Source organism: Parasteatoda tepidariorum, chromosome 4 (genome assembly GCF_982258835.1).
Source record: "Parasteatoda tepidariorum strain Cologne lab strain chromosome 4, Ptep-v5.0, whole genome shotgun sequence".
Classification (NCBI taxonomy): Eukaryota; Metazoa; Arthropoda; class Arachnida; order Araneae; family Theridiidae; genus Parasteatoda; species Parasteatoda tepidariorum.
Genome location: NC_141758.1, coordinates 105,579,577 through 105,604,219, shown reverse-complemented (window position 1 = coordinate 105,604,219; position 24,643 = coordinate 105,579,577). Strand labels below are relative to the sequence as shown.

Here is a 24,643-nt window from a genome sequence, read left to right as displayed (position 1 = left end):
AAAGTGCATCAAAAATTGACTTTCAGAAAAACCTAAAGAGATAAATACAATAAGGAAATTCTTGTATTTAACAAATACATTTTTCAACATTTTAGATTTTCAAATTCATGACTAATTCCAAGAATTTTTCAGGACTTAACGAAGTAACTATTTTCTCCGACAAAAACACAATAATACATTTAAAAAAGCATTATAATAACATTCACTGAAGTGATAGGTATAACCAAAACTGTTATACTCTGCATTTTCTCATTTATAGATTTTAAATTTAAAAAACAAAGTAAAGAAAGAGATGAAGCAATAAAATAGCTTAAAAAAATACAAAAGCAAAAAAAAATTTTTTTTTCTCTTTTTTTTCTGCAGAATTACATTCTAATGATACTTTTCTTGTTCATCGGAAAGGAAAGAAATACTCCAGATTTTTCTGTTCTCATTTTGGAATAAAGAAAATTGCCAATGACTGGCTTGCTTCAGCTGAAACTTTAAATCGATAAAATTAAAAAAAAATAATAATAATAATAATAACAAAAATTCTGAAATCACAGAAGTTTAAAAGATAATTGGCTCTAGAAATGATGTTTTTTTTTTTTCATTTTTAGAAAGAATACCATAATTTTCAAAGATGATGATAAAAACTTCTTATATTTTAATAAAATACGACTCTGAGTTGGTATTTTGTTACAAATTCAGATATTCAGAACACCATGAAATTGGAAAGAAGAAAAAAATTCGGCGACTTAAATCCATGACTTTTCATGATTTTTTTTAAAAAAATGGTTAAAATCATGACATTTCATGACAAATTTTGTTCAATACCGATATTCATGACTTTCCAGGTGTGCAGATACCCTGTGAAGACATAAATACAATAAGGAAATTATTTGTATTTAACAAATAATACACAGCTCCTTTCAAAGAAGTGTAGTACTCTTTTAGTGTATGGTGTTCTCCAGAAAATATTTTGAAATGGCTAAATCACGGCCATTCAAAAGTTGGTTAAAATAAATTATGCAACGGTTTGCAAGAATTGGGACAAATGATACATTCTCGTTAGAGAAATTTTACATCACCTCATACAACTCATTTATCTCTAACTCAAAAGCTAGTGAGAAAAATAAAATTGATACATTTTCAGTAATTTAAAGCAAAGCAAAACAAATTCCACTAACTTTTTGATGTAACCTCAAACAAATTATTTCAGTTTCAATTCAAAATTAAATTGCATGCAAATAAACATTGTTTATTTTTTCCTTAAAAAAATATTTAAGTTACAGGATATATTCAACTCTTCATATGCTCTAACAAGCACATTCTTGGAATATTCAAATCTTGCAACTCTGTCGTAGAGATTTCCACCATCTTTCAACATCAGAACAGCCTTTCCTCCTACTCCTTTACATTCTGATCATCATTTAGATCCTAAAAAAAAAGTCATTCATCATTATAAGATACCAGCCGAATAAAGTTACAACTCTCAGTCACTAAAAAAAACCAACAATAAGCAAACAATATCCTTAGCAGCAAAATAACTTGGGCCCTCATTGGGCAAACATTCATGAATCTTGACTCAGTAAAGGTTCAAAGGGCCTTTATTTTAAATAGAATTTTCAGATTCACCCGATATTGTACGGCCCCCTTTTCAACCAATGTCGGTCCTATAGGATAAATAAACATTACGCATCCATCTGGAATCAGAGATGAAAAGATTGAAAGCTAAAAAATAAAACCATTACTTAAATGAAATGGACATTTAAAAGTACTCTCGATTTTGCAATAAATTACATGCATAAGAAAGGAAAAACAATGTTTTCACTGCAGTTTGATGTAATAGAAAAAAAAATTTACAACTCGAAAATTTTAACAAGTTTATCTTTAACGACATTTGAAATTAGTAATCAGCCTATTTAGAAAACAGAAAATTGAACCAAAAGATTGAAATAAGGTTATAAGTTGAATGGTGAGTAATTAGTGAATGGTTGCTAAAATGGACCTATTGTATGTTAGAAGAATGATTAAGTTTTATAATTATTAAATAAAATAAAAAGATATTATAAACATTCCAAAATGACTAAGTTTTATAGTGTATCTAAATTATACAATCAAAATTAGTAAATAAAATAAAATCCAAATTTAATGAGTATTTTCCCAACTAATTAAAATGAATGAATAATGATTGCTAAAAGGATTTGTGGGGAGAGTAGATATCGACAATGTCAACCTTCATCTATGAAAAGGTATCCTGACATAGAATAGAGTTAACATGTCTTATATACTTGTGAATTGGAATCGTATTTTTGTAGTGGTAGATACACTACAGTACTCCCCTACCAGAATTATATCTGTGATAGAATTCGATGAATGGATACCACTAGTTGAATCATTGCTGTTTTTGTGCAAAGCCAGGAGAGCTGTATTAAGACCACCGAACTTTTGCTGATCATGAGAGCTGTATTAAGTTCATGGTCGTGGTCACTACTTTGTTGCCCTTAGCAGTAGAGTGTATATGTTATACAATGTGTGTGATCGAGACTGAGAAGCAACAGTGTGAGGAGGTGGATAATGTCACAAGTAGCAAGTCAAATGTTCAATGCGGACCACCCATCAAAGTAGGCATGTTCAGATCGAAGTGGGCGTTACTGCCAAGGTAGGAGTGTTCACATCACGTCCGGGTCACCAATGTCGGGAGAGTAGATATCCACAATGTCAACCTTCATCTATGAAAAGGTACCCCACTATAAAATCAAGTTAAAATGCCTTATAAAATAGTGAATTGGAATTGTATTTTTGTAGTGGTAGATACGCTACAGAGTCTAGTAATCCAGTATTGTTATTCTAGTATTGTTAGAAGGCACTCTACTATTTCAGTAAGGTTAAGTGCCTATGGCAAGAAAGGATGCTGAAATTCACCAAAGGAAAGACCTCAATTCCTGATTGATACAGCCAGCACAGCTCACACTTTAAGAGTCTGGTTCACTACTTTCAAGACTAAGAATCCTAGTTAAGTTCTTGTTGGAGATAAAAACACAATATGTCTGATATTTTTGGTATTGGTGATACACAGGGGTTGGATAAAATCCCAGTGGCAGAATCGTGACGACATTGTTGCAGAACGTTATGAGTTCTGGCAGAAAGAATTTCCCTTTAGAAAATTAAAAAATTTTGGTTTTCTGTTCTGCAAAAAATATTCAAAACTTTTTTCCCTCTAAAATTATATTTAAAAGATGCCTTTTTCGTGCATCGGAGATGAAAGAAATGTTCAAAAACTTTTTATTCTTAGTTGAGAAGAATGAAAAATAAAGAATGCTGAAGCAAAAAATTTCTTTTCTGCAGAAATGTTTGCAAGATTTTTTTCTCCATAATTATATTCAATACATGCCTTTTTCTATGAGTGCCAGTCTAAAAATATTTCAAGACTAAACTTATTTTTTGGATCAATTAACACAATTTAGAGTTTACTAGAATTTTCAGAAATTTATTAACTCCAAAATGCACCTTTCTATACTAAGGATCAAATCAATTATTGAAGTTTTTCTTCTTCTTTATTTTATTAATTTATTTCTACAGCAAACAAGATAAAAATAACAGCTAACTTTGTGCATCTTTTTACAACAATCACTGAATAATAAACAACTAATTTTTTCATGAAGATATACATATTTTTCTCTTTATTACTTATTTTTTGTCCTATCTCTATAATTTAAAAAAAAAGAAAATAATCATAATTTAACTTTGGCCAGCATTTAAAAACGTTGGGGATAAATAAAAACAAAAAAATTTAGATACAACAGTACAAATTTTGTTTAAGCAAGCAGGTGTTGAAGTTCAATCTCATTCTTTCATTAATGAACTACACCATTATTTGATCATTCAGCAATAATTATGAAAATTAGCAATGTTTACATTAAAATGTCATTCTCATTTTTATTTAACAGAAAATTTTTTTACATTTTTAAGAAAAAAACAAATTTTAATATTAAAAACAAATGGAAAAGAGATATTAATAGGTGAAACTTTTCATTTAATTAATGATTAAAAACAAATGGAAAAGAGATATTAATAGGTAAACGTACCATTTTTCTCTCAAGACTGATCTCTGAAGAGTGGCACCCATGCTTTTTCACGCAACAGAGGGGAAGAAATGCTCGTGATTTTTTAAATTCTTATTTGGGGAAAAAAAATTTCTTTTCCTTTCATTCACAGATTTTATGATTTTTAATTATTTTTCTTATGTGATGATGATTTACGAAATGCAAAAAAGGAAATAATTAGTGCGTTTTCCTCTTACAAAATAGGAGAACATCGCCCATGACATTAAAATAAAAAAATATTACATAATCATTTAAAAAAAAAAAAACAATTTTATTATATCCATATAGACTTTTTTGTGAATACAATGTTTCTGTTACTTTAAATTTAAAAATGTAAGTAATAACATGTATATTAATTATTATTAATAGTATCTTGCAGAAAGATATTAGAGCTGGTTTGCCGCAGAAAGCCTAAAAAAATTCTGCCACAGGGGACAAAATATTGGAAACACTTCAATACTAACACATTTTGTAATATTTCTCAAAAAATGTTCAAAGGATCAGTTTATAAATTTAAAAGTGTTTAGATAGTGCAATCTCTCATACATATCAATAAATTTTAAAGCTTTGTGAGGTTTGAGGCACTAACAATAAATTCCCACCCCCCAAAAAAAATTTTTTTTGAACACCGTATGCCAAAAAAATGTAGTAATAAATTTATAACTTATAACTGCTATTTTAGTTGTAATATTTGCACAAACTTTATATGAAATAATTGCACTAACTTTCGTAAACCTAACTTAAATATTTATGGAGATATGGACAGTTTTATAAAGAAATTAAAAAAAAAAAATTTGTCTCAATTTTTTTTTCTTGTTATAACTATAGTTATTCATTAAAATTAAACAAAACATTCGGAACAATTTAAAATTGATTACAAAATTGTTGCTTTAAAAATTGAGAAAAATTTGTTAAAAACTGTTCAAGATATGAGCAATTAAAATAGTTCATTTATAGTGTGCATGAGCAGAAAAAATTTTTAAAAAAATTTGTCTTAATTTCGTAGTGAATCGTATTTGGCAACTAATAAATAAAAGTCTGATCTGAATATCTTAAAAATTTAATAAGTTAAAGCAATTTATTAAGAAGTTTCTTTACATATTAAAAGAAAGTTTACATATTAAAGGAGATAAAATGTCCTGTCTCATGCTTAATATACCTCTAGGAAAGGTTAATAGAGACTAAATGAATACTAGAGGGAAACATCTTTAAGTCCGTGCAGATACTTAGTAGTTCAGATGATACTGTAGTGGCAAAAGCTAAAGTAGTGGCTCATACTACTTTAGCTCTTAAATAGGCCTTTAAGGTATAATAACATAAAACAATTAATTAGTAATAAGTAGAAAAAAATACCAAATATATGCCATGTTTTTCAAATCAGTCATCTGGAGACTAAGTTTGATAAAGTGGTTAGTTTTACTTATTTAGGAGAAAAGTTAAAAGCAACAATGATCTAACCTCAGAAATGCATAAACAAATCACAAACGCAAACAGATGTTTTTACATTCTCAAAAAATATATGAAGTCCAATTTTTCTAAAATTAAAAACTGATCAGTAAAATTAGATTCGTTTAATTATATGCATCTGAGGCATGGGGATTTTTAGAATCCATTGGCAGTTTTTGAGTCCTAAGAAGTATTCGTGGTAGGTGGGTGGTGGTGGAACAAATACCAAATTATTTATCAGAATAATTAAAAATATGATTAACACATAACTAGATGATTTTATCAACAACAAAAAGATTTTTTTTTTGCAGAAATGTGAATAATGCTCCCCAATAATGGTCCTCATGTTTCTTTGCGAAGATTAACTTAGAATCAGTTTACATTATAACAGTAATCGAAACTTTTATTTACTTCAAAGTGAAAACTAGTGAGTTTAAGTCTAGGTCAAATATTGATTTATTACAAATTTATCGTATTGTATAAAAAATAGTGTTATTATTTTAATTGAGGCAAGTCTGGACACTTATGGACCCTGATTCTAAGGTTCACTGAGGCAGAATTTTTTCGGGCTGCAAGATACTTTGAATAAAAATTGTTCTAATTAAAAGTGACAAAAATGTTGTGTTGATAATTAAAAAAAGGATAAAATAAATTGTACATCTTTGAAAGGGGAAAACGCACTGATTATTCCCTTTTTTGCCTTTTGTAAATCATCATCACATTAAAAAAAAACTTATAAAAAGTTGTCAAATTCGTTGCAATAACTATCGGGAGAAAAAAAAGAAGAAAGATCGACGACGAAATCGAGCGAATCGAATCGGAACTTTGAAAAAGGGGTCACTCAAGCGCATGTTTCGTTTCGAGATTCGGTTGTTGTAATAAATATCGGATTTTAAAAACAAAGTGAAAACAATATCAATAACTGTCTAAAATACACTATGGATTTACAATATTATTGGCGTAAATTGTGATTTGTATCAGAAAGTGATTATTTAAATGCTCAATTACACGCAGAAATAATATAGACTGAGAAATAAGCGGAATTTTAAAAAACCCGTGGAAATTGGTAGACCTAGCATTAACTGCCTAAAAAATGTTGAAATCATCGCATTAAAAAAGTAAATTACCAAATAAGCGATGATCAGTTTTGCATGCATTAAAATTTTTTAAAAAAACATTGAGTTTTTCTTAAATGTGGAAATTTGTGGCAATAACTCTCGAAAGAACGACTGAACACCGTATGGATCAACGATGATATAGGTGCAAATAGGGCTTGTTTAAGAGTAATTACATTTATTATTTCTCAAATGAGAATGGAAAAATCACGAGCATTTCTTTCCCCTCTGAAAGGCATCCTTTGAATATAATTCTGCAGAAGAAGAAAAATATCTTTCTAATATTTTTGCAGAAAAGAAAACCAAATTTTTTTACTTCCCAAAGGAAAAATCTTTCTGCGAGAACTCAATAACATTCGCCACGATTCGGCCACAGGGTTAAGGTTGATACAAAAGTTTTTCCCTAGGAGGGTCATAAGTAAAACAACTGAAAAATGTAAATTTGCTTAGAATGTGTAGTCTCAGTGAAATACAAAGAATTTAGTTTAGATTTTCTCTTTTGCTATCCAGCTGAGCTTTAAAACTAGCATTTTTTTAACATGGGACTTTTTTTGAAAAGAAAGAACAAAAAAACATCCTACTTCATCAGATTTTAAAGTGTTGTCTTTCAACTCTAGCTGAGATCCATTTGAATCAAGTTGAACAGTGTTTATCTTCTGTTGGGACTCAATATCAGAAAAATTCTCACTTGCTTCATTTGACTCACTGTTGCAGATATTCCTGGGAATGGATAAAATTACACTCTTTTAATTACTACTGATAGATTAAATTTTAGTTATTTTCTTCTTAAATTATTACTATATATAAGGGTTGCGAACAGGATAAAAAGGCACAGGATTTTAAAAAGAGCAAATCAGTTTTATTCAACTACCTTAATCAGAGAATGAGTAACACAAAACCAAACTCAATAAAAGTTAGGGAAAATCTTGCAAAATAAATCCGTAAAATGTTTTGTTGAATGAATAAGGGAAGTAATAATAACTATAATTGGTCTATTAAATAGGTCGAGGGAAATTAATCTACTTTGTTTACTTTTGTTAACATTATACTACAATTACATGCAAAAAAAGTAATTCATTGAAATTAAATTTTTTTTTGATAATTTTAGAGTTTCAATCGGCAAACCATTAAAAAAAATTAAGCAAAAGTTAATATTTTGACAAAATTAGGCAATAATTTTTAAAATCTTCTTGAAACCTTTAATCATTGTTAGTAACAAGTTAAATACCAAGTACTATTTTTTTCCAAGCATGCATTTTCTTAAAAAAAACTGGTGTTACAGACATAACATTTTGTATTATGGATGTAACATATCAACATTATTACACCCATAACAAATCATGTACTTGAATTAAAAAAATATAAATATCGTAAATGGCACTCGTTAGATATCAATATATTTGAGAGAGACCAAACAGTTATATATAACTTTAGTAACTTTTTTTTTATTAATAATTCTAGAATTCAATTCTATATTATTAAGTAACAATTATATTTAGAAGGTAAAAATTTTAAGATGAAGTATTTTAATAAGAAGTTTATATTATTTTAAAAAGAAATTGCATTTTAAAATATTGGCAACATTATTTGATGTCAAGGCTCACAACTAAAGGCGGTCAGTCAGCCCAAGACTACTACAATGTAACTCGGACCACCATAAAATAATTACCAGTGGTCCTTAAGATTAGCAATCAATGTAAAGGAATGGTATGCTGCTTTGGATTTCTAATTTTCAATTTTAATGTTTTGGTCCGTGTTTCTGTTACAAAATAGCATAATTCATCATAATTGAGACATTTCACAAACTCTGTCATTTATAAACTCTATAATTTTTTACGTAAATTTCCTTAAAAATAATAAAAGACGTATCTGGATCAAAGATTAAATTTCCTTAATTTTTACTCTTGATGTTGATTAAATATTAAAAACTGGCAACCGAAAAAAGCTTCCAAATAACAGGAAATATGTTGTTTTATTTAAACTAAATTACTATAAAAATTATTAAATTACTATAAACTAAAGACAATAAAAGTTAACTAAGTTATTTGTTTTATAAATTTTAGTAAACTACCTAATTTTGACTTCAAATATTTTTTTATTAAATTGTATGTAAAAATAGTGATAGTTATGGGATGTATTTTGAAATGCATTGCATATTGGAACTGTTTTAAATTTAGTTTAACACTCACTAGAATATTAAAATGCTTAAAATATTATTTAAACCTATTTCTCAAACATCGTTACATAAAAGCATCCTTACTTTCGAGAATAGAAAAATCAGAAAAGAGATGTACTAAGTATCTTTGGATAAACGAGCTTTAAAGAATACATGAAGCAAAAATAAGATTAAGTATGGTTTCAAAGTAGTGACTAAACTATTGGGTAATAAAATAAGTAGAAAAAATCGGGTAATAGCGATCCAGATTCCTAATTAAAAGTATTAAATTAACATATATCAGTTAATTTGCAAAAAAAAATCTGATCTATTCTATATAGTGTTATTAATAATGCTTATTGTACATTATATTTACAACCATTTTGAGACACGGAGTATAACAAATTGAAAATGTAATCAAGTTCAAATTCAATAATAATTTAAAACTTTTATGATAGCAGATAGCGCACCTATCTTCGCTTTTCATAAAATATTTAAATTATTCAAATAAAAAAATAAATAAACCTTGATAATTCATCTTCATTATTTTTGTGTTCATCACACTCTTCATTGGATTTATATGAGCTTGAATCAGAGTCACTTCCACTTGATTCAGAAATATCTTCATCCAGCCTAGGAGAGGAAATACAATAAATAAATTTGAGAAATTCCAAAACTTGAATTCTAATCAAAAATGCAAAGTATTCTCCTAAAAGGCATTGCGTATTCAAAATAATACACTATCCCCAACAAATTAAAAATAATTCTTTTTTTAAATAGATGACGGTAAGGAAAGATATACACCACAGGCACATATTTACCCAGACACATACAGATATTCACCCACATGCATATATAACACCTGTGGCAAACATTTTTCCAGCTATCTGCGACAAAACTCACTAGCACTAATATTTTTCTGCTATAGATTCCTTTAAATAATAACAAACATATATGTTACCAATTTAAAATAACAAAAGCTATTATAATTGTTTTTAAATTTAACATGTAATATTTATTCTAATATTATGGTGATATTCTCACATTTTTTTGAGGAGGAGGGGGGAAACACACTAATTATTTCCTCTTCGCATTTTGTAAATAATCATCACAAAACAGAATACAGTCGAACTCGTTCATAACGAGCACAAAGGGACCGTAACATTGTACTCGTTAAGTCCGAGTGCTCGTAATAAAAAAGGCAGGCTTGCAACCAGAAAAGGGGGGGGGGGCTTGGAAGTCAAATGATTGAGTTTACTTAAAATTTAAATAACACTTACTTACTTTAATTTTATTAATTAATTTAATTAAATACTTTTCTTAATTTAATGACAATTAACCCCCCCCCCCAACCAACAAAAAATTTCTAGTTGCGCTACAGTCTTAAACGAAGGAAACAATAAACGGAAAGAAAAATAAAGAAAAGATTCTTACCAAAACATTAATTTTTTTCATTAATCTACATATTTAAAATAGTTTGTTAGCTTACGTTGAACTCGTTCCCTGTCTCTTTCAATTAAGTTTCAGTTCGCGTTTTTTTTTTTTTTTGATTTCGAGTGCATTTCTTATCATTTTAAATAAAAGATGAGACAGAAAGACTAGAAAGTTGAGAAAAAAGAATGCAAGACAGAAAAATATTGCTCGCTAAAACCAGGGCTTGCTCGTTAAAAGCGACTTCTGTTCCATAGACTTAACATTGATCCAACCAAATATTCTCGTTTCCCTCATTCTCGTTAAATCCGAGCTCGTTATAAAAGAGTTCGACTGTAATTAAAAATCATAAAATACGTTGCCGTAAAAAAATAGACGGCGAAATATTGCTTGAAATATATTGAGGTATTTAAAAACCACATGAAAATCAATATCAATAACTGCTGAAAATTCAGTTGCAACAATACATCAATTTACAATACTATCGGCGTAAATTGAGTGCGTCAAATTCGTGATTATCTGAATGTATGATTCAAATATTATGTATAAACTCTTCTGTCAATATATAAAAGAAAAATTATATTATTTATTCCGTAAAATTATAAAAGAAAACATACATTTTTTTTTACTTCTCGAAAGAAAAATCTTTCTGGAAGAACTTTGTAACGTTCTGCGACAATGTCAGTGTGATTCTGCTATGGGGTGTATATATATATATATGTATACACACATACAGTCATAATTCTTTAATACAATCACCCATTAGTGCATTCTTTCTATTGTAATGACCACTCCAAGAGAACATTCACACTGAATCATTCATTCCAACATAGAGACCAACATTTTATTTAATTCTTAGAAAATCATGCCAAAAACAGGTGAGGACATTTTTGCTCTTTTCAAACTAACATTTTCCCATTCATAACGAGTCAATCAATAAGAAAAGTTTCGAGAGAACTATTCAAATCACTTTTGAATGTAACTGCTCAATAAACATCTTGAATTCTTTAAGACCTCCTTCACTAAATCTAGGAGGCCTTGGGAATAATCTATGGTCAAAAGAATACTGAAAAATAGATCACTTAACATTATCGAGAATTTGAAGTATATATTGCAACCCGTGTAAAAGAATTTTTTCGGGCATTCTGCGATATACCTCTCTAATACTAATATCTTACAGTAAGATACTTAAAAATAACAAATATACATGTCACTAATTTAAATTAACAGAATAACTTAAAAATATAATAATAAATAAATTAAAAAAATCATATCAAATAAAATAATTTTTCTTAATTGAATATGTATTTATTCTAACATTATGGGCGATATTATTACATTTTGTAGAAATGTAACACACTAATTATTTCCTTTTTTGCATTTTGTTATTCATCATCACATTAAAAAAATTGCGAAATCTGTACCAGTAACAACCGAAAAAAAGATAGACTGCGAAATCACGCGAATTGGAAAAGGGGTTACTGAAATGGAATTTACCCCTCCTCCCGTGGGGAAGTAAATTCCATTTTAAAAATTGATTTTTCGGAGACCTATATCTATGACTTTCCTGATTTTTTTAAAGAAAATAGTTAAAATCATGACATTTCCAGACAAATTTTGTTCAATACCAAAATTCATGACTTTCCAGGTGTGCAGATACCCTGCTTTTCATAATCTTTCTTTCTTCTTACAATTGTTTAGAAGAAAACTTCTTTTTCAATATATCAAGGTAGAAATTTACGGAGGATCACGTGTGCTTCCTCCCTCTCCAATACTTAAAAAAAAAGCAAACTTTTGAAAACGATTCAGCAGAAAAAAAAACATAATTTGAAAATTCTATCAATTTTTTTTTTTTTTTTTTGGCTTCTGCAGAACTTGGGCTAAAAGAGAATAAAAAGTCTTTGTTTTGAAAACTCTTTGAGAATGAAAAGTCTTCCTGCAAGAATTCTGTAACAAAATCACAGTGAGTCTATCTGGGGGAGATATATTTCTGAAAGAGAAAAAAAAATCTGCATCTAACTGTGGTGCCTACAGTCCTTGGGCATATTATTAGACGCACTATAAAATTCGATGTAAAATTAAAATTATCAGGTGATACTATACAGCTTTATTGTTTTTACTCAAATGAACCCGGTTTACATTGCTTTACATTCGTGTATCAGTTGGTTAACATTGTAATGCAATATGCTAAAACTAAATACAAATAAAAAGTATATATAACATCTTCAGTATAAAAACTCATTACATGTATATTTCATTATTAAAGTATTGCATATAAGCTCGAGCAAAACACGTCATTATTAAAAACCTACAGTGTGCCTAATAATTTGGTCTAATTATTATAATATACTAATATAATGCTTGATATAATTAATATTCTATATTTATATAATATATCATCTAATTTATCCAATATGGTCAAATTTATATTATATATCGTCTAATTTAATAAATTGATACACGAACGTAAAGAAGTACAAACCGGTTTCAGCCGTGTAAAAACAATAAAGCCGTATAGTATCACCTGATATTTAAGATTTTACATGGAATCTTATAATGTGTCGAATAATTTAGCCAGGAACTGTATGTATAATCTTTCTTCAATTTTTTATTGAAACTTAGAAGCTCAAAAGATTGAATTTAAATAACCAGTGTTGCATTATGGCAACCTCGACATACTATTGTAGTTTAAGAGAGGGAACTATATGCATTATGTACTTCAGATATTTTTGTAATTTATTTTAACTGTTTTGATGATTTTATAGCTCAGAAAAAATATTAAAAACTATTGCATACTAAAAAAAAGTAAAAATAAAAAAAAATACATACCACAGTCGTTTCTTTTTACTATGGCCCGAAGTAGAAGGCTCAGTAATTTCAGATGGACGCTTCTTAATTTTTTCCATACCTAAAATAAATTTATTTAATTATTTACTGAAGAATTATTTTCACTTTTCAAAAGAAAAATCATTCTGCAAGAACTCTGTAACATTCTGTGACAATGTTGCCCTGTTGCTGCGATTCCGCCACAGAGATTGTTCCTAATACCATTTAACTGAGTGTCTGAGTGCCTGAGTGTTTTAAACATAAAAATTTAAAATGAGAGGGAAAAAAAATCATTGGAATTTTGTCAAGATATGATGAGGTATACTCTGGAAAATACTGCATTCTTTACAATTCTCAATTGCTTCTCCATAGTTCAACCATAGCACAAGGCCAATTTGGTGGTACCTATATTTGGTCATTTGCTGGTGCAATATCGCTTTTCTGTATGCAAATATTTTTCTAGGGTTGTGCTAATTAAAACAAAGCTAATGCAAATTATTACTTAATCCATGTTTAATTTTTAAGAAAATACAAAATAATTTTCAAAGACTTTGCAACTGGTTTCTGACAAAGAACTCTTTTCTTGATTATATTAGACTCCATAAAAAGATCCGACAGATTTTTCGTTTTGCTTTCAGAGGGTGGAAAATGAAGCCTGAAATTGAGAATGTCTTGCAAAACGCAGCAGAATTGCATGTGAGAGTGCAATAATCTCACCAAACTCAGCTCAGTAGACGCACATGCGGACTCACAAGTATTTCATCAAACATGTAAAATGATTGATGCTTTAATATGCTACAGACCAAGGGTAGGCCAAAATGGATTATAGTTGAATGAACTGTAAAGCCGTTGAATAGAACAATGTGAAAAGCACACTTTTGCGTAGTACATTGAGAAAATCGACATGGTAATGAAAAAAAATCTCATTTTGGAAAAGGGAAAATTAAACACTTTTTAAAAACACTACACACCATGCCTGCATATACAAAAATAGGTGTTACCTGCTGTTAGGGCATCATCAATGCGTTCTGGAAGTTCCGATATTTCTTTTTCATATCCAAAATCAACAAAGTTATGCTTTGGTCGAGATTTAAGACGTTCAAGTCTCTCTTTTCTTCTCCTAACCTTTTCAGCTTCCCTTTCAGATTTTTTTGAAATCCAATTTTTTAATCTAAAAAGAAAACATTAAAATTGGATTCATTTTATGAAGATATTCTTGAACTGAGAACAAGGTAGAAAGTGCTTAGTTTTAATATAAAGAAATCACTGGCTAAGAAGCAAGGTTTCAAAAAAGTCAACATTTTCAGCACAGTCAACATCAAAAGCACAGTTGGAAAAAAAGCATAACTTTTTTAAAAAAAATTAAATTTAAATAGGATTTTTTTTTATTCCAATAAGATTTTTTTTTACATTTACTAATTCAACATTTGATAAGATGTATTAATACTTAATGTTACTTAAAAACAATATTATAGCAAAATTTATTAAATTCTTGCTAAAAACAGTTAAAATTATCATTTAATTATTAAAAGCTAATCAGTGAATAAATAAAATCATAGTTATGTTTTTGAAGCTCAAATTGTGCTGTTGATTGTTAAAGATAGGAGAATATAAGTCAATCAAATATCTAATAAAAGAGTAAATTAGTTAGAAAACATAAACTGAAAAAAAGTATTCTACGTTACTCTGGTTAACATACACGATCTACATATTTATTAAGTTTTAAAAGCACTGAATTCAAATAAGTATGAAATTAAATAGGTATCACTAAAAAATGTTTCTTGCACACAAATTATTTTAATTTAAAAGTTTCATGACATTCTTATCTCCCTTTTTTTTAAAACTTTAAGTCTAATCTGAACTATAATACTTAACATGCATATCACTTTTATTATCTCTTAGTAAGAAATCTTCATTTCTTCATTATAAAATAAAGTTTGGTTATACAAGGATATAATATAATAATGTAATTTATAACTATTAACTAAATAAGCACAATATTTAATTAATGGTAATTGGCTCATATTGAAAATCTAATACATTTGTAGAAATACTTGTTGTTGAACCACCGATAGATGGCAGAGTTTATCATTAGATTGTAACCGTAACTGCAAGAAAAGATTTTGTAAAAAAGCAAAAACATCTACATTGTAATGTAGTAGTAGTAATGTCTACCATTGTACTGTATTGATCATGTTAACGATTTAAATATATTTTTGTTACTTACCCCTTGGTAATTATTGAGTAGTTTTCCTGTGCCATCAAGAAAACGAGAAAAAGGTTATATTCACTAATAATAGTAATAAATCTTCGGTGTATTTACCCTATTAGAATTGCTTTAAGTTGAAAAGCGAAAACATTTATCAGTTTTCAATAGTGAGATGATTTGCCTCAACTAGTAACGTGAAAAATTAGTTTTACAATTACAATTTAGAAGATAAATTATATCATATCACTTGTCCAATGACTTGTTACTTGCTGATATACGTCTATATAAATATATATTTTCTAATAAATTAATATTAACTAACTATTAATCTTAGCTATAATACAGAAATAATACTTATTGCTATCAGTTGTAAATAACAATATCTGTAAATAAATAAACATGGGTTAATAGTATTTTTCCCATGGTTTTTACTGGTAAAAACTAGTTTTTGTCAGGTAAAACTCTAAAAGAAAATATTAAATAAAAATGCGCAAATTTGCAATTTATCCAACCCGTAAATTTGTTTAATTATACTCGTTCTGCCAGCCCTTTAATCCCTATAAATGCACCCTCCTTGCCTAATTTGTAAAAATAAGTTGTGATCCCTTAAGATATTGCCTTTTTACTTTTTTATATTTTTTTCATGAATAGGTTGTCTTTTTAACCATCTGTTTTGATGAAAACTTCATTTTAGATTTATTTAGTTATTGATAATTATTTAACTTTAATTTTTCATTTCATTCCTTCATTTTAGTAAGATTTTTCTTATATTGTCTACTTATATAGATAAAATTTGCATCAGCCCATAGATATTCACAACTTTGGGGTAAACTCATGAGTTTTTTAGAGATTTTAAATTTTACCCTTATTTTTTTTAATAAATACCTTTCATTTAAAAAGGCACCCTTAAATGATTATTTTCTCATAATTTTCAATTTAAAACATAAAAAAAAATTTCAGGTTGTTTATCAATTAATCTCTTCTCTTTCAATTTACTTTAATTTGAAGAAAATTTATACACAGAGATTGTCTTTTAGCTTGCCTTTAAATATTTTTCAAAAGCATCAAATTTTTCTGTTATTTTGATAAAGAGTGAGAATTACTGTCGTAAATATACACATATCTATTATATATAATTCTCTTACGTGGCTCCCAAATTTTGGCTGTATTTCTTTTCCGCTGGTGGCAACGTTTGCTTTGTTTTGAAAACACCAAAGCATTCTGCCTTTTAAAGATGTGTTTCTGATCTAATATATATAATTCTCTTACGTGGTTCCCAAATTTTGGCTAAAGTATTTTGTACAACTAAATATGATTCTTTTCGCAACAGTTAAATATTTACTTTATTTCTTCATTCATAGAGAAAACAGTCGGCGAAGAATTCTGTTAGGTTAAAAAACATTTCGCTAAAAAAATGACGAATTCTAAAAGAAATAAAAATGAACAACTTAAAAAATAAAAATGCTGTTGCCAGCCATAGAATTTTTTGAAAGTTAACTTAGCAACATAAATCAAAATGACATAGAAGCGCAACTAGATCAAAATTATGATACCTGAGCGCTTGACGTAACAAATCCTTCAATTCTAAAAGTGTTGTATCGCCAAATGCCCAAATTAACAATTGTGTTCTTAAAGAAATTCTATAAAAAGTTTCAAATAAACAACCTACTTCTACAACTGCTTCTTGAAGAACTTGGCTCATTGATTAAAAATAGTGTTTTAATTTTACAGTACTAACTTTACTTCTACTTTCATTATTGATATGACCCTCTTTCATTACATTTTACAGCTTCATGCTAAATTTGAGGACTTTAAGTTGTTTTGTGGTTGAATACTGAAATTTAGAAATGTGTACATAAAAAAATAATATTTAGAGGTTAAGAGTTGCCTTAGAAAAATTTGAATTGTTAGCAATGACTTAAACAAAAAGTTTTATTTTAACTGACTTCCTTATTATTAAGGTGGCGCCCTTCAGAGAATTAAAAATACAAAATTATCTTCATCAAAGCCGATGCTTTACATCCAGTGTTCAGTGGCAGACTACTATTTTATATTGTTCTACAACACATGGCTTTAGCCTTCTGGTGGGAAAGACTTTAAAACAAAACTTACAACAGTTACTTTTCTCAACAACTCAAATTTAGAATAGTGTGACTAAGAAAAATATGTGAACTGTTTGCAATTTCAAATTAATATTGAAATGTACAGGTTTAGAATTTTCTACAGTGAAAAGTTTTCGGAAATTCAGTATTAAAAAAAGTATACAAAAACTAGACGTTAAGAACGTATCCAATGAGCGAGCAAAGCGAGCATTGGATTGCGAAGCAATCCGAAATGAACAGCGAAAGCAGTTCCGAGGGTTGGTGAGCGCCAGCGAGCAGGGGGCGAAGCCTCCTAGTAATAGTATAAGACGGTAATTTAAAAATAGATTAGAGTATATAATTCAGTTATTTTATAATATTTCGATATATATCAATGGTGGTAAGTGACCTTTTCTTATTCCTAGAAAGAACTCTGAAATATTTTCAAAGAAAATTTACAAAGGAATATTTAACAGGTTGTGCGATTGATGCTTAATTAATTTTGTTAATAGGCACTTTTGGTACTATGGGAATTGCTGCAATTTTTATCAACATCAAATATACTAATGTATGTAAAATTAGTATATTTGGAACCTACTAAAACTGCATCATTACAGTTCAATTTTAATATAGACTATATAGCAGAGGTGTTTTACGAGTTTTCAAAAAGAATAAGTACCAGAGAATTAATTAAGCTAAAAAAATGTCTGGACAATTTTTGGAAATGGCACTTACCAATCAGTGGCGTAGTTTTGGGGGACAGAACCCCCTCCAAAATTATACATAACTTGATTAATGAGCTATTCGGTTTGGTAAGGAAGATGCAGACATAAAAAATTTAAATTATTCATTGTTTTCGCAATTTAAACATTTAGAATATATATATATATGCATAGCTGCAAACTTGTACAACCATTATGGCAGTTTGACGTATTAATCTCATATTTAAAGTTTTTTTCAAAAAAGAAAATTCAAGAAAAATAAATAAAGTCATCACTTTTACACATAAATAAATTTTTCTGCTTCAAATATTTCAATAAATCTTGTTAAAGTGCAGATGTTAAAGATTAACATAAAAACCTACCAATCTATATATATCTGAATAAGTAAGAAAATCTAAGGCATTTTATACAAAAAAAAATAACAGTAAATTATTAATTAAGTTTGCTTGTAGCATGCAAAATTAAAATTATTTGCTGTTATTTTTTTCTTCTAACTCTTGCAATTCAATTTTTTTTTCTTTTTAAGTTTTTCTCAAACTATTAGATTTTGACAGTTAAGTCATATCATTTAGTTTGTCTGCTTGGACAGCAAATTCATCAGTGGACGTAGTTAGTTCATCTATGCAACACAATTATCTAATGAGTTAAGGACTAATTTGGAAATCTAAGTAGTTCCAAGCACTCCTTGGAGATTTTTTTTATTTCCAAGGAGTATAAGGAGTTTGTATGCACCCAGAGACAATAAATTAAGTAATATTCAATTAAATAACTGCAATAATCTTTGACTATCATATAACAGACTTTTCTTTAAAGTGAATTCTTTTTTAAATAGAATGAGTAATAAATCAATTACTTACCTCTGTTCCTCATTGATATCCCTCAGTCTCCTACCACTTAAATCTCTACAGGCCTCTCTGTTAGTTGTTTTCTCAATTTGGGCACCAATGGCACGCAGCATAGAGCCAAAACCTTTAATTTAAATAGATTGCCTTTAACATACAGATAATTTTACAACAAAGGGCAAAATAATAATTATAATCTCACCTCCTTTACCACCTGGAAGAGAAAGTGATACATGGACGGTAGAATGAGGCAATAAATATTGTCCGTCAGAAACTTTCTTCCCATTGCAATAGAGAGAAAAATCAGTAAACCCCTAAAAAAAATGCTTAAGAAGTTAATAATAATGTAACAAAGACAATGCATTTACATTTTAATTAAAAAAGACACTTCCGATAAGCAATTGCGACTCACTTATGGATGGTAAACCTCGTGAAGTTCAAGCCCCGTGGCAGAATCGCGGCAACATTGTCGCAGAACGTTACAGTTCTTGCAGAAAGAATTTTCGAATTTACAAAATGACATTAAATAGCAATGATAACTGAACAAAATGAATAAATTAAAAACACTATATTAAAATCTTATTCTATTAGACTATAATGAAAAAACTTTGGGATCCTTTAATCGGGTAGATTTAATGTTCCGTGTACAATAGAAAATATCAGTATAACAATCTAAAACCTCTAAAAGAATGGTTGTATTTAAACAAAACAAGTTATAAGCAGTTACCAAATATTCAACTTTCTTCTTTGAAGCAAATCCTGCATTCTTAGGAATAAAAATGTAAAGTACCGATAAACCCAGGTTTTTCATCAAAAATATCTTCTTTTTTTTTTGTTGATAAAAACCTTATGTGGGTAGGGATTTTTAAAAAATTCCTATTTTTTCCAAACCCAGTTTATTAAAGAACTATTTACTTTTAGTATGATTAGGAATTTAAAAAAAAAGAAAAACTTTTATTTCTCTTTATAAATTTACATTTACTTACATTACACACTGTAATATTATAGACATTTATTTAGTTAAATTTTTTAGAAATACTTTCTGTTGTGGATTAAATTGAAAAAAAATTTCTGTTACTTCTTTTTTTGGGGGACTATGCCTCATTTCTATATTCTTTCTGCCATGATTTGTTTTCCGGAACTCGCTGAATTTCATAGGTCTTTTACTTAGGTACCTTAGAACTGATCCCCACTTCAAAAAAAAGAATAATCTCTTCCGTGTGCAGAATTCCCTTCGCCCACAGAATATTCTTTTCTTTCAGAGTGCTCCACTTTCCTCATGTGGTCTGATTCAAGGCAAAAGGAAGAACATATTGATGAAAGAAGGGTTTCTTTCTCTTACACTTGCCGTCTCTCAAAATACTTTACCATTGATGCATGGTCTCATTTAAAGCAATTAAAGAACGACTTCTTGTTTTAAACATTTTCATAATACTGAAAAATTGCTTTTATAAACTACATTAATACTGAATTAAGGACTTTTAACAACCTTGGACCAAAATTAAGTACTTTTAAAATAAACACAGGGTATCTGCTACATTTTAGATATTCAAATTCTTGACTTTAAAAATTACTATTTTCTCCGACAAAAACACAACAATGCATTTAAAAAAGTATTATAATAACATTAAATTAAATGATTAGTATTATCAAAACTGTTACACTCTGCATCTTCATATTTATAGATTTTAAATTTAAAAACAGAGTAAAGAAAGAGTTGTAGCAATAAAATAGTTGAAAAAAATACAAAGCAAATAATTTTTTTTCTTTTTTGCAGCAGAATTATACTCTAAAGATACTTTTCTTGTTCATCAGAAACGGAAGAAATACTCCGGATTTTTCTGTTCTCATTTTGGAATTTAAAAAAAAATTGCCAAAGATTAGCTTGCTTCAGCTAGAATTTTAAATTGATAAAATAAAATAAATAAATAATAATAAAAATTCTGAAATCACAGAAGTTTAAAAGATAATTTGCTCTGGAAATGATGTTTTTTCTTTCATTTCTTTGAAAGAACACCATCACTTTAAAAATGATAAAAACATTCTTTATCCTAATAAAATATGACTGTGAGTGGGGATTTTGTTACAAATTCAGATATTTGGAACACCATGAAATTGGGGTGGGGGTAAATTCCATTTTAAAAATTAGATTCTTCGGCGACCTAAATCCATGACTTTTTTTTTAAAACAAAATAGTTAAAATCATGACAAATTCTGTTCAATACTGAAATTCATTGCTTTCCATGATTTTTCATGACTTTCCAGGTGTGCAGATACCTTGTAAAAATTAAGCAGCTTTTAAGGACCATGGGAACTCTGGATCCTACACTCTAAACACAAAGGACACCAAAAGAATACAGCAAAATTATATTAGTCAATGCAAATTAAATTATTAGTCAATGCAAATTAAATTATTAGCCAATGCAAAATAGTAATTAGTCAATCCAAATGCGTATAACAGCGATACAATTCTGCGTTTAAAAAGTAGAAACTTACGATTGCTTCTGAAATGGTGTTATGGAGTTGAGAGCAATAAATACCATTTTGTTCACAACAAACTGACTTATACGCACATGGAAAAGGATATCGTATAAAAATATTATACATTACTGATTTTTAAAGTAATTAAACAAGAAATAATTGTCGTAGAGCCTTGAGAAATTTGAATTGTCAACTTGCCAGCATAAAATTTACGGAAGTTGATGAAATGACTGACGGGCATTTTTGGAGCTCGTTGCAGTATTTCGCTTATAGCTCGCTTATAGTAAAGTGAGAAATAGGATGAAGATTACGGAAGATGAATTTCTGTGAACGATGTTAGAAATTTGACATTCATATTTTTTTGAAAAAGGCGAAAAGGTTGTTCATTCACAAACAATCAAACCAATCCGAGTCGGAGTTTTGAAGTATTGAAATTGTCAATTTTAGTTTTTGAAACTGCGTAAAATACTTCTTGTATAATTATTAATGCTTTCTGTCAGTATTAAGTTCCGATACAGGTTAGAAGTAAATATTTTTGTTTTCGAGGAATCACGTAGTTACTACTAAATTGAACTTATACTGTCATTGCCTTATACCTTTATTGAGTTAAAATAATCATAAGATTCCTATTATATTCTTTCTTCACGTATGCATACCCATATATGTTCAGTTTGTTGCTTCTAAATAATCTTAAACATTAAGATTATCGATAGTCCTCAAACAAAATTTATTTTTCTTGGAATACGTTAATTTATATATGTAAAAACTTAGTTAAATAAAAGCTTACTTTGAATGAAATATTTTGGATTATATTTCAATTCTTCTCCAAAATGAATATACCTCTATTGTACTTGTTAGGGCTTCTGCTATATTGAACTTAAGGGTTGCTTTTATGTATTTTTTCCAGATATTTCACTGCTTTAGTATTGAAAATGTTCTTGTTATTTGTTCTCTGTAAAACTAAGCGAACGTTTCTTCAGCTACAACTAAAGAAAATCAGAAATTGAAACATTAGTCTTGCAGAACCCACGCTGAGGACTTCAAATTACTAGCCAGTAAATTAGCCGAATGTCTAAGAAGTTAGCCAAATTTCAGAAGTCTTAGCCGAAAGCATTTATTAATGAATTTTTATGATTGATTTTTTCAAAATACTTTGTAAAAATACAAACTTGCTATATGTTTTTAAAAAATCAAATCAAGAGTCATTTTACAGTTAAAAAGAGAATGGAGAAGATAAAAAATGCAGACTTTTTATCGTCTTTGAGGGGGAAAGTAATGGGTTTGGGTTAATTTTTGATAACTTCTTAGACTATAGCAGTAATAGAAAGATTTGCCTGAAACTACATTTGATATTTTTTTCTCCCGTGGCAGAATCACGGCGACATAGTCACAGAACATTATACAGTTCCTGCAAAAAAAAAAATTTCTTTTTTGAAAACTTTGATTTTTATCTATTTTTCTATCATAACACAGGAATTAATATGGTTTCTATTAGACTTAATTCTTTTTTTTGTTTGTTTTTGTTTTAAACATAGAATAATTGGAATAGAGACTAAGAAAATGTTTTCTTGATAAAAATTTTTTCATTCTGTAGTGATGGATCGAAAACATATCATGATGTGTATTGAAATGACAAAGGCGATACAAGAAAAGAATTATCATGCTGTACTAAGACTTTTAGATGAAGAAAATTTAGATGTTGATTCTGAGCTGATGCTTCACAAATACCCAATAATGATCAGTATTGAATCTAATGCTATTACTATAGGTTTGTTTGTTCTGAAAAATTTATGATCGTTTAAAAATATTAATCTTATTTTAACTCTATATTTTATTCCTTCTGAAAATTATGCTAGTAATTTTTATTACACTACCATTTAAGTGTTATCTGTGCCAATTTTTTCTATTTCTCTAAAGTTCTTTCTCTGTAAGTAGATTATGGGTTTTGCTTTAACCGCTTCCCTATTTATCTGAGTTAACTCAGGTGTGTATATATTGCAAATATTTATCATCATGAGAAAACTCGGGCGTATGTATTGTTTTATCTCGTTTTTACTCAGCTGAAAGCGAAAAAAATATCTGCTGTGATTGGAAGCTTGCCAAGTCACGGGTCTGTCCAGACCGAATTTACTACCGTTTAGCAGTACCTTCACAAATTCAACTTTAGGAAAAACTGTAGCTTCACAAAATACTTTTTCTTAAAATTTTATTTTTGTAACCCACAAGAAACGATAAATCCATATTTTGGCCACATTTTTGTGTTGATTTTTTAATATAATTTTTAATTTTCCACAAATTATGTCAACATTTTCACAAAATCGGTACCTCTCCAGGGGTCTGTCTAGGCCGAATTTACTACCGTTTAGCGGTACCTTCACAAATTCAACTTTAGGAAAAACGGTAGTTTCACAAATTCAATTTTAGGAAAAACGGTAGTTTCACAAAATACCTTTTCTTAAAATTTCATTTTTGTATCCCTTAAGAAACGATAAATCCATATTTTTGTGTTGATTTTTTAATATAATTTTAAATTTTTCACAAATTTCCTCTAAATTTTCACAAAATAGGTACCTGTCAGAAAAACCTAGACAGACCCCTGCTCTCAGAAAAGCCTAGACAGACCCCTGCAAGTTTTATTTAGAGTTTTGCTGTTGGACTCTGGAACTGCACACGTGTTTTGTGCGATTGTATATGTTACCGTTAAAGTATGAAATCCGTTATTTTATGGAATACCTAGTTATTCCATGAAATAACTGATTGTGTCTGTTAAAGTGTAAAACTCTCTTGTATTTCATGGTTTAGCTAGTTATTTCATAGAATAACGATCTGCAGCCCGTTAAAGTGTAAAATAATGGAAAATAGTGCGAAAAAGATTAAATTATAAATGTCGGATAAATCTAATTCTGAAGCCTCTGTGGGGTTTACCGTCCGTATCCCAGTGCCTGAAGTTGACAGAGGAAAAGGTGATGCCAAATCTATTTTGCTATCATCCTACAAATAACCGAAGAAGGATTTTCCAATTAGGCACAAGAAACGGCAGCATGAAATAATTATATTCCCGATCCCAGTTCAGTGTCTGCGAACAAAAATTAATTAAAATCGAAGAAGTACCGGATGTAGAAATATCACTCCGGTCGGCTGCTACAGCTCAAAGTTTAGGTACTGACCAGGGATTTAAAAAATGTTCATGTAAAACCCAGTGTGTCAACAAAAAATGTTTTAGAAATAATGTTCTTTGTAATTCCAA

General features: G+C 28.7%; 2 protein-coding genes across 6 annotated transcripts in view; one reads left to right on the top strand and one right to left on the bottom strand.

Annotated features, from left to right (window-relative positions):
* Nucleotides 1-1,219: 1,219 nt before the first annotated feature.
* On the bottom strand, nucleotides 1,220-21,751 carry LOC107455026 (splicing regulator SDE2). Of its 2 annotated transcripts, XM_016072421.4 has the most exons (8): nucleotides 21,412-21,751; nucleotides 19,118-19,229; nucleotides 18,931-19,042; nucleotides 14,063-14,232; nucleotides 13,065-13,143; nucleotides 9,330-9,437; nucleotides 7,231-7,369; nucleotides 1,220-1,419 (listed from the first exon to the last, which is right to left on the bottom strand). In XM_016072421.4, exons 1-8 carry the CDS (start codon nucleotides 21,520-21,522, stop codon nucleotides 1,387-1,389), a joined length of 864 nt encoding a protein of 287 aa, XP_015927907.3. In that variant the 5' UTR covers nucleotides 21,523-21,751; the 3' UTR covers nucleotides 1,220-1,386. The 2 variants fall into 2 exon arrangements, with proteins under 2 accessions (XP_015927907.3, XP_042908377.2); XM_043052443.3 differs by lacking the exon at nucleotides 7,231-7,369 and having other exon boundaries at nucleotides 21,412-21,637.
* Nucleotides 21,687-24,643, top strand: part of LOC107455025 (uncharacterized) — a 20,508-nt gene continuing 17,551 nt past the window's right edge. The window contains exons 1-2 of one of the 4 annotated variants that reach the window (XM_016072419.5): nucleotides 21,687-21,914; nucleotides 22,991-23,164. In XM_016072419.5, the coding sequence (XP_015927905.2) occupies nucleotides 22,993-23,164 (172 nt within the window). In that variant the 5' untranslated portion in view covers nucleotides 21,687-21,914; nucleotides 22,991-22,992. Of the gene's footprint in view, nucleotides 22,043-22,990; nucleotides 23,165-24,643 lie in introns of all 4 variants that reach the window. The other 3 variants (XM_016072420.4, XM_016072418.4, XM_087161876.1) reach the window with 3 other exon arrangements.